The sequence below is a fragment of the Mobula hypostoma genome, chromosome 2, assembly GCF_963921235.1.
Source record: "Mobula hypostoma chromosome 2, sMobHyp1.1, whole genome shotgun sequence".
Taxonomy (NCBI): domain Eukaryota; kingdom Metazoa; phylum Chordata; class Chondrichthyes; order Myliobatiformes; family Myliobatidae; genus Mobula; species Mobula hypostoma.
The window spans coordinates 120,347,193-120,362,245 of NC_086098.1; the positions used below are offsets into that span (position 1 = coordinate 120,347,193).

Genomic DNA, 15,053 nt, shown 5'->3' on the forward strand with positions numbered 1-15,053 from the left:
CTGCACTGCACTGGCTTCATTGAAGCATTAAATTGACCATGGGCTAGTATTAGGTGGGCAAAGTGAATAACATGGCTACTCAATGCTGGAGTGAGTGGCTGAGGGTTGCAATCAGCAATGAGTGCAGGTTTTGCCGGGCATTGGCAGCAGCTGCTGCGTATATCAACATTCTATGGTTTACTCATCATTTCCCAGTAGTGTTTATTGTCAGAGATACATTGGTTACATAGCCAATAGCCACTGAAAGAAAGCATGGCTATCTGTTCAAGATAATAAACTGGGACTCTGGCTTTTGAAAAGAGGAAGTTAAGCCCATTTTATGGCTGAGGATTCTTCTAAACCTAGCCATGTGGCAGTTTTGTTGCATGGGAGAACTGTAAAATTAAAGATGACTTTTTCTCTTGGCTGATCTTTTCAATATACTGACATTATATCACAGGCTAAATTTCTCCTTCTCACTACAGCTACCAGTTTTAAAGTGAATTTTAAGCTTTAATCTGCAAACAAGCTCAAAGACCACTATTTAATTGCTAAAAGCTGGATTAGAAAGTTAAAATAAAACTAATTTCCTGTCCTGTTTGTGGTTGTTTATGTTAGATTAATGGTATAGTAGTGAAATCAATGATCAGGGGCACAAGTTTATAATTCCACCAGCATTGCTAGATTCTGTAAATTAAATCTAGACTGAAATGCTAGCTGGTATCAGTAATATTGACTTCCAGACTGCTCCTCCAACCTGAGTGTGGCCTCATTGCAGCAGTAGAGAAGGGCATGGACTAACAGGTCAGAATGGGAATGGGTGCTCCTCCCCCTTCCCTTTCTTCCATGGTCTTCTAGTCTCTCCTATCAGATTCCCCCCCCCCAGCCCTTTATTTCTTTCACCAATCAACTTCCCAGTTCTTTACTTCAACCCCTAACCCCACCTTTTTATTCAGACTTCTCCCCTTACTTTCCAGTCCTGAAGAAGGGTCTTGGTCCGAAACGTTGACTGTTTATTCTTTTCCACAGACGCTGCCTGGCCTGTTGAGTTCTTCCAGCATATTGTGTGCATTGATTCAGTGATACTAAACTGCTAGAAATCTACAAAGAAGCAAAACCCCTTATCTAGTTCCTCCACTATTTTGACAGCTCCCAATACCAAGATGCCCGTAGTCTCCAGTCCCTATACATCTCCAATCCCCATCAGAAAGGCCTTAGAGCCCTCTGCTATTTTTCTGGAACATTAGTCCAAGTTACCCTCTACTAAGGCTCTCAACTATGTGGCAGAGTTTGTTCTTAACCTGAGAAACATTTCATTGGATTCTTTGCACTCTCTGGAAATCAAAAGTGTATCCAAGCCTAATCTCATGGGCTCCTGCTACATTCACCTTTTTATTGGCTGCATGTTATTGTCCTTATTCCAAACCTGCTTTGGCATCACTCCCCAACTCTTTCTCCATATATTGGCTCCATGGTGATGCCTCCACTCTTGTGGAGCTTGCAAATGTTATCACCTTTGCTACTGACTTCCACCTTGTCCTCAGATTCACTTAGAGAGATCCGGAAAGGATAGAGTGGTGTCAGAAATGGTCTATCTCCATCTCGAGAAACAAACTATCCACTGATGTTTACTACAATGCCAGTGACTCCCATAGCTACCCTGACTACACCTCCTGCCTTCTGTTATAATGGTGCCATTCCAGATTTTTCCATCTCTGCCACAGGACATCTCTCAGTTGTGTGCCATTTTGCAGGAAACATAGCGTCCTTTCTATTATGGCTGTTGGACCTCGTTCACATCTCCTTCATTTCCCTCACTTCTTCCAAGACCCAACCACAACTTCACCACCCCCTACCAGACAGAACAGAGTTCTCTTTCTCCTTTCATCCTAACAACCTCCACATCCAGCACATCATTTTTCATTATTTCTGCTAGCTTCAACAGATTCCACCACCAGTCAAATTTTCCTCTCCTCACCCCTTTCTGCTTTTCACTGGGATCAGAATTCTTGATTCATTCATCATCTAGCCCCGATCACTCCTGACCCTGGAATTTTTACCTGCAAATGCAGGAGTTGCAACACTTAACCTTAGGCTTCCTTGCTCATCCAGGAACCTAAGCAGCCCTCCCAGATGAAGCAGAACCTCATATGCACCTCCTCCAACCTTGTCATTTGCTTTGGTGCTTGCCATGTGCTCTCCTTTAGTTCAGTGAGACTAAAAATAGACTAGGAAAACACTTTGCTGAGCACTAGTGACATGCCATTTCAACCAGTTCCCATTGCCAGACTGACCTGTTTGTCCTGAGCCTTCTCCACTGCCAAATGAGACCACACACAAACCAGAGGAACAGCACCTCATACTCTGTAAACAACCCAAAGCTATGAACATTGAATTTTCCAATTTCAGCATTCTGTTCTCTCTCTCTCCTTCTGATCCACTCAGGTTCTCTCTTCTCCTCCCACCCATCCACCACCCCAATCCCAGCGCTCTGCTACCCGGGTTTTTTTTTCATCTCACCTCATCAGATTCACGTGCCTATCACCAATACAGAGAACCCAACTGGTCATCTATCCCCTACTCCAACTCATTTCATCTTCCCATCATCCTTCCCTTATCTGATAGCACTTATCACTTATTTAAATTTCAGAATCTGCAGCCCATTGTTGTCAACACTAATCTGACTGCCTCCACCTTTCTCTCCTCCCACCTGATATTTTTTGTAATTCTGTAATGGGACCACATAAGCAATCCTCTACATCTGCTGACCTGTATTGGTTTTAGTTCTAAAAACTAATTTGTTTTTCCACCAAAGGTGACCTTCCTTAATCACAAGTATTTTCGCAATCACCTTGAAGACTCATTGTCACTTGGACGCCCTCTATTATTAGAAGATGTGCAGGAAGAATTGGACCCTGCACTGGATAATGTGTTGGAGAAGAACTTCATCAAAAGTGGGACCACTTACAAGGTGATTAATTTTGTAAAATATGCCTTCAGTAATCCTGTCCAGATGCATATTGGCTTGGTATGGCAGCTCATAAACACAAGAAGTTCTGCAGATGCAACACAAAGTGCTGGAGGAACTCAGCAGGTCAGGCAGCATCTATGGAAATGAATAAACAGTTGATGTTTCAGGGCGAGACCCTTCTTCAGTTCTCGTCCTGAAGAAGGGTCTCAGCCTGAAATGTTGTCTGTTTATTCATTTCCATAGATGCTAGATGATTGGGGCCCTTGATGATGAATGCTGCTTTCTTGTGTCAGCGTTCCATGTAAATGTGGTTAACAATAGGGAGGGCTTTGCCTGTGATGGACTGGGCTGTATCTACCACTTTTTATAGACTTTTCCATTCTTGGGCTTTGGTGTTTCCATGCCAGATCATGATGCAACCAAGTATGACACTACTGTGCAGCAATAGAAATGTATCAAAGCTACAGGTGACATGCCGAATTTTTGCAAACTTCAAGAAAGTAGAGGCGCTCCCATACCTTCTTTGTGAAGGCACTTATGTGCTGGTCCCAGGACAGATCCTCTGATTAGGTAACACCAAGGAATTTAAAGTTACTGACCCTCTCCACCTCCAATCCCCTAATGAGAACTGGATCATGGCCATCTCCCTGCTGTCGTCAATAATCAGCTCTTTGTGTTTGCCAGCATTGAGTGATAGGTTATTGTTACAACACCATTCAACCAGATTTCCTCACATCTTCCTCCTGTTTGCAGATTCATCACCAGCTTTTATTTAGCAGACAACAATAGTGTCATCAGCAAACTTTTGTCCCATCCAGTCCCTCTCACCGTCCTTTTTACGACTTAAACTTGTTTTCACTCTTTCGCATTATAAAGGATCTTCGACTTAAACAATAACTGTTTCTTTTTCCATGGGTGCCTCTTGATCTACAGAGTGTTTACAGCATTTTTTTAAATTTTCCTGAATTAAAATCTTTCCTTTGATTGTTTTCCTGAAGGTGAAAGTGGGGGATAAAGAAACTGATGTAATGCCTGGATTCATGTTGTACATCACCACAAAACTTCCAAATCCTGCCTACACTCCAGAAATCAGTGCCAAAACATCCATCATTGACTTCACTGTAACCATTAAGGGTCTTGAGAACCAACTGCTTGGCCGAGTGATCCTTACTGAGAAACAGGTAAGCTCAGAACCCTTCTGAGCTATGAACAACACTGTACACAGTGGGATGTTGTTATCTGGGATTGTAGAATCAGGTTTTCAGTATTCTGAATATTTGAGAAACTGCTCTTCTAAACCCACGTTATTTCATAGGCTGTAGTTACTGGGGCATATCTGGAATAAAATAATGAAATGATCACAACCTGAGGGAAAGCATTTTGGTGCCTCAAGCATTTCTGAAAGAGTAACCCAGTTAACTCTGTTCTCCTGCTCTTTCATGTAGTAATGCAATTTTTTTCATTTCAGTATTGATCCAAATACCTTGATAAGTACATGCCAGTACACAGAACTGGAACATGGTTAAAACATACAGATACACTATATCAGAGCATTGTTAAGACACACAAATTTAATAGACTAGGACATAACTACAACTCATAGGTATACTGACTGGAACATGATTAAAACCCACAGATAAACTGAGCCTGAGCAGAGTTAAAACACATCAGTACAATGACTAGAACGTTGTTTAAAAGCACATACCTAGGTATGCTACACTACAGCATGACTGGAATGCACAGATACTCTGGACAAAATATGGTTTACATTTTAATCAGAGGTTGACAGGTTCTTGGTTAGTAAGGTTATGAAGAAAAGGCAGGAGAATGGGGTTGAGAAGGATGATGGAATGGTGGAGCAGACTCGATGGGCCAAATGGCCTAATTCTGCTCCTATGTCTTATGACTTAAATCAGGGGTCCCCAACCTTTTTTGCATTGCAGACTGGTTTAATATTGACAATATTCTTGCAGACCGGCCGACCCGGGGTGGGGGGGGGGGGTGGGGTAGGGTTGCTACCGGATAAGAGTAGCAGTCAAATACGTTGTGTTTACCCCAGAAAGACTACAATGACCATGACGCCTTGCGTGGGCACCAGTGCGCATGCGTAACTTGCACATGTGTGTACCGATTTTTTTTCTACAAATCCATTTTGGCGATTCTGTACGGCGGCGGCGGGTGTTAATCACGACCGTAATATAGGTGATAACTGGCTAATACACTCAATTTCGTTACTAAAAAGGTTTATCTAACGAATTTAATATTAAACACACAGCGCATATTTTCCTTGCATGAATATGGTGAGAAGTCAATTGTCAGGAGAGGACAGGGGAGCTTGAAGAAAGTGTTGAGGAACTTCCAGTAGAAGTGGTGGAGGCAGGTTCGATATTACCATTTAAAGAAAAATTGAATAGGTATATGGACAGGAAAGGAATGGAGGGTTATGGGCTGAGTGCAGGTCGGTGGGACTAGATAAGAGCAGCGTTCGGCACGGACTAGAAGGGCAGAGGTGGCCCATTTCCGTGCTGTTATGGTTATATATAAGTCAATAGCATCATAATATTTTAAGTAACGTTTGGATATTAAACACACAGCGCATATTTTCCTCGTATGAACATATAAAATAATTGCAACACACCAATATCGCCGAATCAGTGGGAGCCCTGGGCTTGTTTCCCTGCAACAACACGGTCCTATCGAGGGGTGATGGGAGACAGCGATACTCGAAGGAGGTTCCTTATGTCCAGTCTATTCCGCAATTTAGTTTTCATTGCATTCATTGTAGAAATATGTTGGAAATGGAAGCAACGTTTTCAGTTCTTTCATGGCTATCTCAGGATATTTAGCCTTGACTTTAATCCAGAATGCCGGCAGAGATGTTATGTCAAACATACTTTTCAGCCCGCCGTCATTTGCAAGCTCGAGGAGTTGATCTCCTCCCGGCACTGACATGGATGACGCACGGTTAATGACCTCGCGTGCATTCAGTCTCAACAGTGGGCGTGACAGGGAATGAGGAAAGGTGCAGCTGACTCTCATATTGTTTCCTTGCGGCCCGGTACCGGTCCGCGGCCCAGTGGTTGAGGACCGCTGACTTAAATACACATCTACACTGGTCTAGAATATGGTTTCTGTGCTCCATAGGACTGAATTGAAGTGTAAAATTGATTGTTAAACGATTATTAATCATGATTGGCACATAGCATATAATGCAACTGTTGATCACAGAGAACAAAGATATGATGTCAACCCTCATGCAACCCACAGATGGTACTTCTGTGAAACTGATTAAATTACATGCACGCAATGAATGAGTTATGATGGTGGAGACAAGAATCAGACTTTTGCTCTCTAAAGGGACCTCAATTACTTGCTAGATTGTTAGGAAGTTGATTGGAGCTGAGCTCATGAAGGCAGCCTCAAAAAATTGGAGCTTCAAGATACTGGAATTCTCTGAGCATTTAAAATGACAAGGAATGTGATCTAGTCCCTTTGTCTTTTTTGCACCCAGTGCACACACAGCAGATTCTTTCTATCATATGGAGTGAATTGAACTAGCTAAGTGCTGGCTTCTTTGAAAATGGTGACCTTGGAATTAAAATGGATTATCCACTTGATACTTCGGGCTGAAGCTTGTTACTTGTTACCTACATCTGTTAGGGTGCATTCGCCAGTTACCTTATAAGGTAACCGTAGCCTTCAGCCAGGAGCAGATGTCATCAGGTGGTTGCCAACCTTCACTGAGTGTTTCGACGCTTAACCACGACACTCTCCAGTTGGTGGGCCGGCAGTGGTGGCCAAATCACTGCCCATCTGCTCCTGGCTTCCAGCTTCCCTCCTCCCACCTACTCCAAATCCAACAAGAGACTCTTTCTGCCTCTTCCCCCATCCTACAAGCTGCTTGTTTTTTGCTCCTTTCATCCAGGCCCAGATCTGACAACAACTGCCATGCTGATTTGGCTGGGAAACCTCTGCAGCCGATCTCCACAGGGAACAACCATGCCTGCCATCCCTTGTGTTTGCACTCCTGCTAATTCTAACTGCTTACACCCTTATAAATTTTCTATGTACTCTTTCAATCTTACTGATATTTTTCTTGTAGGTAGATGACCGGAACTGCACACAATACTCCAAATTAGATTTCAACAACATCTTGTACAACTTCAACATAACATCCCAACTCCTGTACTTAATTCTTTGATTTATAAAAGCCCTCCTTATATCTCTATCCAACTATGATGCCAATTAAAAGGGATTATGGATCTGTATTCCCAGATCCCTTTGTTCTACCACACTCCTCAGTGCCCTACCGCTCACTGTGTAAGACATACCCTGGTTTGTCTTCCCAAAGTGCAACACCTCACACTTGTCTGCATCAAATTCCATCTGCCATTTTTCAGCCCATTCTTCCAGTTAGTCCAGACCCATTACAAGCCTTGATAGCCTTCCTTGCTGTCCACTACACCCCAAATCTTGGTGTCATAAATTTGCTGATCCAGTTGACTACATTATTATCCAGATTGTTGCTATAGGTGACAAACAACAATGGACCCAGCACCGATTCCTGTGGCATAATCACGGACCTTAAGTCAGAAAAGCAACCATCTACTACCACTCTCTGGCTTCTCCCATGAAGCCAATGTCCCCTAATCTGAGGAAAGACATCCTTGCCATAGAGAGAGTACAAAGAAGGTTCACCAGATTGATTCCTGGGATGGCAGGACTTTCATATGATGAAAGACTGGATGAACTAGGCTTATACTTGTTGGAATTTAGAAGATTGAGGGGGGATCTGATTGAAACGTATAAAATCCTAAAGGGATTGGACAGGCTAGATGCAGGAAGATTGTTCCCGATGTTGGGGAAGTCCAGAACGAGGGGTCACAGTTTGAGGATAAAGGGGAAGCCTTTTAGGACCGAGATTAGGAAAAACTTCTTCACACAGAGAGTGGTGAATCTGTGGAGTTCTCTACCACAGGAAATAGTTGAGGCCAGTTCATTGGCTACATTTAAGAGGGAGTTAGATATGGCCCTTGTGGCTAAAGGGATCAGAGGGTATGGAGGGAAGGCTGGTACAGGGTTCTGAGTTGGATGATCAGCCATGATCATACTGAATAGCGGTGCAGGCTCGAAGGGCTGAATGGCCTACTCCTGCACCTATTTTCTATGTTTCTAAAGGCCTTTCTGAAGTCCGTGTAGTCAACAACCACTGCCTTGCCTTCAACTTTCCAAGTAACTTCCTTGAAAAACTATATGATTGTTTAGACACGACCTACTATCCCCAGTCATTCTCTGATTATCCAAATACTTATCTATCCAGTCCCTTGGAATCCCTTCCAATAACATACCCACTACTGATGTTGGGCTCACTGGCTGATAATTTCTCAGTTTATTCTTAGAACTTTTCTTAAACAACGGAACATCATTGGCTATCCTCCAATCCTCTGGCTTCTCATCTGTTGCTAAGGAAGTTTTAAGTATCTTTACTAGGATCCCTGAAATTTCTGCGCTATCCTCCCACAAGGTTTGAGGGAACAGCTTGTCAGGCCCTGGGGATTTATCCACCCTAATTTACCTCAAAAGAGCCAACACCACCTCCTCTGTAAGCTGTACATGGTCCATCATCTCCCTGCTGATTTGCTTCACTTGTATAAACTGTGGCTTTTTCCCAAGTAGATACAGATGCAAAATAAACCTCATACCTTCTTTTAGCTCTCTTGATATCCTTACATTTCTTGTACTTAAGTACCTAATTTGTTCTTACCTGCCTATACCTGTTATGCACCCCTTTCTGCTTCTTAACCAGGGCCTCAATATCTCTCAAAAACCAAGGTTCTTTATACTTGTTATTCTTTTATTTTATTCTAGGAACATGCAAACTGTGTACTCTCAAAATTTCCCCTTGAAAGCCTCTTGTCCAAAGTGGTATGCCTGTTATTGAAGGGAACGGCCACAGGGGTACTCTGAACTGGCTGCTTATCCCCTTTTTCCCTACTGACAGTCACCCAGTTACCTGTGTCCTGCACCTTGAGTGGAACTATCTCCTTGTATGTCCATCTAATGAACCCCTCAGTCTCCCATATGATGAGGAGTTAATCGAGTTCCAATTCCTTAACTTGGTCTGTGAGAAGCTGCAGCTGGATGCGCTTCTTGCAGGAGTAATTGTCAGGGACACTGGTGGTCTCCTTGCCTTCCCACATTCTGCAAGAGGAGCATTACACTATCCTGTCTGGCATTCACACTGTTCTAACTGTGCAATGAGAAAGTAAAGAAAGCAAATTAAATGAAAACAAATCTACCTACAGTCTTTGGCCCTTCTCACCAAAACTTCTTGAACCAAAGCCTCAACTCCCCACTCTAACACTTGCCCACTCTCACAATAGTCACAACATCTTCTCGGGGACTGTGATGCACAGATTTTGAGCTGGAGAGAAAAATGAATGTACAATGTGTTCAAAGAATAGCTGGCCATATTGTCCCATGAAAATTGTTGCACATAAATCCCATCCTCCTTTCTTTCTTGTTCATATTGACTCTGACATTATTTCTAATATTTTTTTCTTTATTTTAACCCCCTCCACAAACACACAATGAAATAGAGCAAGTGTTTCTGAATACCTTCAACTTTATTATAGGAACTGGAAGCAGAGCGGGTGCAATTGATAGAAGAAGTGACTGCAAACAAACGTAAAATAAAGGAACTGGAGAATAATCTACTATTTAAGCTCAGCACTACTGAAGGTAATTATTGGCTAAATAGTTCATATTTTTTATCATCTTTGCTGTGACTGTCCTTGCAGTTGATATTTGACACTAATTGATATGTGGTCATTCTGGCAAATAAACAACAACTGTAAATTCTGTTTCTGACAACAAATTTTCTGTTAAAAATGTTCACCAATGTACTAAAGATGATTAAATTAATTGACTTATATTAAATATTGCCAAAGGGAAAAGATAGGGTTTATGTGGAGCACAACAATCACTGCTGGGTAAAATAACCTCTTTCTATACTGTAAACACTTTCTGCTTTGTAATTATAATGTCTTGAATAAAACCTTGATCGGTCTATGGATTTTTATTCAGGTTCACTAGTGGATGATGAGTCTCTGATTGGAGTCCTGCAGACAACAAAGACAACAGCAACTGAAGTCAGTGAAAAGCTGCATGTGGCAGCAGAGACAGAGATAAAAATTAACGCTGCACAAGAAGAATACCGGCCAGCAGCCACTCGTGGTAGTATCCTGTATTTCCTCATCACAGAAATGAGCATGGTCAACATGATGTACCAGACCTCACTAGCACAGTTTCTGAAATTATTTGACCAGTCCATGGCCAGGTAATGTGCTCAATAATGATTGATGAAATGCTTATAGTTGTTTTTAGTACCGTTAAGTAGGAGGTATAGGAGCCTGAAGACCCGCACTCAGTATTTTAAGAACAGTTTCTTCCCCCCTCCATCAGATTTCTGAACAGTCCATGAACTCATGAACACTGCCTCACTTTTCCTCTTTTGCATGAATTTTTTTATTACAACTTACAGTAATTTATTATGCTTGCACTGTACTGCTGCCACAAAACAAAATATTTCACAGCTCATGTCAGTGTCAATAAACCTGATTCTGAATTTTCTGAATTACAGTGGCTGTATGTCAAATAGCACTCATTTTCTTTGTTTATAAAATGCTTTGAGAGACTGATCTTGAGGCATATTAAATTTGGATTGCTCCAATTTGCCTATTGTCACATTTCATTGGCTCTGCAACATCTGGACAGTGAGGATGCATACATCAGGATGCTCTTCATTGACTACAGCTCAGAATTCAATACCATCATCTGCTCAAAACTAATCGCTAAACTCCAAGACCTAGGCCTCAATAACTCCATGTGCAACTGGATTCTCAATTTCCTCACTTGCAGACCCCAGAATCAGGTTTATTATCACCGGCATGTGACATGAAATTTGTTAACTTAGCAGCAGCAGTTCAATGCAATACATAATCTAGCAGAGACAAAAAATAAATAAATAAAATAAAACATAATAAATAACAAGTAAATCAATGACATATTGAATAGATTTTTTAAAATGTGCAAAAACAGATATACGGTATATTTTAAAAAAGTGAGGTAGTGTCCAAAGCTTCAATGTCCATTTAGGAATTGGATGGCAGAGGGGAAGAAGCTGTTCCTTAATCGCTGAGTGTGTGCCTTCAGGCTTCTGTATCTCCTACCTGATGGTAACAGTGAGAAAAGGGTATGCTCTGAGTGCTGGAGGTCCTTAATAATGGACGCTGCCTTTCTAAGGCACTGCTTCCTCAAGATGTCCTGGGTACTTTATGAGCTAGTGCCCAAGATGGAGCTGACTAGACTTACGACCTTCTGCAGCTTCTTTCAGTCCTGTGTAGTAGCCCCTCCATACCAGACAGTGATGCAGCCTGTCAGAATGCTCTCCATGGTACAACTATAGACATTTTTGAGTGTATTTATTGACATGCCAAATCTCTTCAAACTCTTGATAAAGTAAAGCCACTGTCTTGCCTTCTTTATGACTACATTAATGTGTTGGGACCAGGTTAGACCCCCAGAGATCTTGACACCCAGGAACTTGAAGCTGCTCACTCTCTCCACTTCTGATCCCTGTATGAGGATTGGTATGTGTTCCTTCGTCTTACTCTTCCTGAAGTCCACAATCAGTTCTTTCATCTTACTGATGTTGAGTGCCAGGTTGGTGCTGCAGCACCATTCCACTAGTTGGCATATCTCACTCCTGTACGCCCTCTTGTCACCACCTGAGATTCTACCAACAATGGTTGTATCGTCAGCAAATTTGTAAATGGTATTTGAGCTGTCTAGCCACATAGTCATGTGTATACAGAGAGTAGAGCAGTGGGCTAAGTACACACTCAAGGTACACCGGTGTTGAGCATCAGTGAGGAGGATATGTTATCACCAATCCGCCCAGTCAGTACAGACGGGCAATCACAGTTGCACCACAAGAACATATGCTTAACTCCCTGCTCTACTCGCTTTGTACCTATAACTGTCAGGTTAAGTATGATTCAAATATTTAATGCTAAGAGGATGCAGGGTGACTTGGATAGGTTGGGTGAGTGGGCAAACTCATGGCAGATGCAATTTAATGTGGATAAATGTGAAGTTATCCACTTTGGTGGCAAAAATAGGAAAACAGATTATTATCTGAATGGTGGCCGATTAGGAAAAGGGGAGGTGCAACGAGACCTGGGTGTCATTATACACCAGTCATTGAAAGTGGGCATGCAGGTACAGCAGGCGGTGAAAAAGGCGAACGGTATGCTGGCATTTATAGCGAGAGGATTTGAGTACAGGAGCAGGGAGGTACTACTGCAGTTGTACAAGGCCTTGGTGAGACCACACCTGGAGTATTGTGTGCAGTTTTGGTCCCCTAATCTGAGGAAAGACATCTTTGCCATAGAGGGAGTATAAAGAAGGTTCACCAGATTGATTCCTGGGATGGCAGGTCTTTCATATGAAGAAAGACTGGATGAACTGGGCTTGTACTCGTTGGAATTTAGAAGATTGAGGGGGGATCTGATTGAAACGTATAAGATCCTAAAGGGATTGGACAGGCTAGATGCGGGAAGATTGTTCCCGATGTTGGGGAGGTCCAGAACGAGGGGTCACAGTTTGAGGATAGAGGGGAAGCCTTTTAGGACCGAGATTAGGAAAAACTTCTTCACACAGAGAGTGGTGAATCTGTGGAATTCTCTGCCACAGCAAACTGTTGAGGCCAGTTCATTAGCTATGTTTAAAAGGAAGTTAGATATGGCCCTTGTGGCTACAGGGGTCAGGGGGTATGGAGGGAAGGCTGGGTTCTGAGTTGGATGATCAGCCATGATCATAATAAATGGCGGTGCAGGCTCGAAGGGCCGAATGGCCTACTCCTGCACCTATTTTCTATGTTTCTATGTTTCTAAATATTTAAGTTTGAACAACACCACTATTGTTGTCCAAATCAAAGATAGTGACAAAAAACTGCTTTAATGGTGCTATAACAACAATCTTTCACTAACATAAGCAAAACCAAAGACCTGTTTATTGATGACAGGAGGACAAAACTAGAGGTCCATGAGCTAGTCTTCATTTGGGGATCGAAGGTGGAAAGCGTCAGAAACTTTAAATTCTTTGATGTTATTACATCAGAGTAGCTATCCTGAGACTAGTACGTCAGATGACACCAGCGTACAACACTCCCTCGGTTAACATCTTCCGGATAGCTCATTAAACTTTTTTTTAAATATTTCTTTTATGCCTGCTTTTCAGTTTAAATGTGTTTCTGGGACTGTTGGAGCCTGCAGTTCATAGTTTGGAGATCATTTGAGTGACCTAGTGCTTTAATAGACAATAGGTGCAGGAGTAGGCCATTTGGCCCTTCGAGCCAGCACCGCCATTCACTGTGATCATGGCTGATCATCCACAATCAGTACCCTGTTCCTGCCTTCTCCCCATATCCCTTGACTCCGCTATCATTAAGAGGTCTATCTAACTCTTTCTTGAAAGCACCCAGAGAATTGGCCTCCACTGTCTCCTGAGGCAGAGCATTCCACAGATCCACAACTCTCTGGGTGAAAAAATTTTTCCTCAGCTCCATTCTAAATGGCCTACCCCTTATTCTCAAATTGTGGCCTCTGGTTCTGGACTCCCCCAACATCGGGAACATGTTTCCTGCCTCTAGAGTGTGTAATATCTGCTCACACCATGTGACAAAGTTTCCTGCCGTAGCCCTGAACTCAGCCTCATCTCCCTTGCTGATGCATCCAACTATGGCATAGTCATCAGAAAACTTCTGAAGATGACAAGACTGTGCAGTAGTTGAAGTCCGAGGTGTAAATGGTGAAGAGAAAGGGAGACAAGACAGTCCCCTGCGGAGCCCCAGTGCTGCTGATCACTCTGTCGGACACACGGTGTTGCAAGCACACATACTATGGTCTGCCAGTCAGGTAATCAAGAATCCATGACACCAGGGAAGCATCCACCTGCATCGCTGTCAGCTTCTCCCCCAGCAGAGCAGGGCAGATGGTGTTGAATGCACTGGAGAAGTCAAAAAACATGACCCTCACAGTGCTCGCTGGCTTGTCCAGGTGGGCATAGACACAGTTCAGCAGGTAGACGATGGCATCCTCAACTCCTAGTCGGGGCTGGTAGGCGAACTGGAGGGGATCTAAGTGTGGCCTGACCATAGGCCGGAGCAGCTCCAGAACAAGTCTCTCTAGGGTCTTCATGATGTGGGAGGTCATTGCCACCGGTCTGTAGTCATTGAGGCCGCTGGGGCACAGCATCTTCGGCACAGGGACGAGGCAGGACGTCTTCCACAGTACATGAACCCTCCGGAGCCTCAGGCTCAGGTTGAATACATGGCGAAGTACTCCAGATAGCTGAGGGGCACAGGTTTTGAGCACCCTGGTACTGACACCATCTGGTACTGCAGCCTTGCTTGGGTTGAGACGTTTCAGTTGTCTTCTCACCTGTTCAGCTATGAAGCCCACTGTGGTGGTTTCGTGTGGGGAAGGGGTATAGTCATGAGAGCAGGGTGGGGGATTGTGAGGAGGGGTAGGAGGGGAGAGTGGAATGTGGGTTGGTTGGGGGCTGACAACAGATGACTCATGTGGGGGATGGGCAGGGGCCACAATGTCAAATCTGTTAAAGAACAGGTTAAGTTCGTTGGCCCTGTCCACACTGCCTTCAGCTCCTCTGTTGCTAATTTGCCGGAACCCAGTGATGGTCCTCATCCCACTCCAGACCTCTCTCATGTTCTGCTGGAGTTTCCACTCAAGCTTCCTTCTGTACCTGTCTTTAGCCTCCCTGATCCCGGCTTTCAGGTCCCTCTGTATTGCCCTCAGCTCCTCCCTATTTCCATCTCTAAACACCCTCTTTTTAGTGTTCAGGATGTGCTTAATGTCCTGTGTCACCCATGGCTTGTTATTTGAATAACAAAGGATAGTTCTTGTCAGAACATTGCAGTCCACACAGAAGTTGATGTAATCAGTGATGCACTCTGTGAGCCCATCAATATCCTCTCCATGTGGCTCACAGAGTGCCTGCCAGTCTGTCACCTCAAAACAAC

At 43.4% G+C, this 15,053-nt stretch overlaps 1 protein-coding gene across 1 annotated transcript in view; it reads left to right on the forward strand.

Annotated features, from left to right (window-relative positions):
• The window catches only part of LOC134357440 (dynein axonemal heavy chain 8-like), a 1,088,497-nt gene that overhangs the window by 961,375 nt on the left and 112,069 nt on the right, over positions 1-15,053 (forward strand). Inside the window, exons 75-78 of the mRNA XM_063069028.1 lie at positions 2,795-2,950; positions 3,949-4,131; positions 9,586-9,691; positions 10,037-10,289. Of these exons, the coding sequence (XP_062925098.1) occupies positions 2,795-2,950; positions 3,949-4,131; positions 9,586-9,691; positions 10,037-10,289 (698 nt within the window). The remainder of the gene's footprint in view (positions 1-2,794; positions 2,951-3,948; positions 4,132-9,585; positions 9,692-10,036; positions 10,290-15,053) is intronic.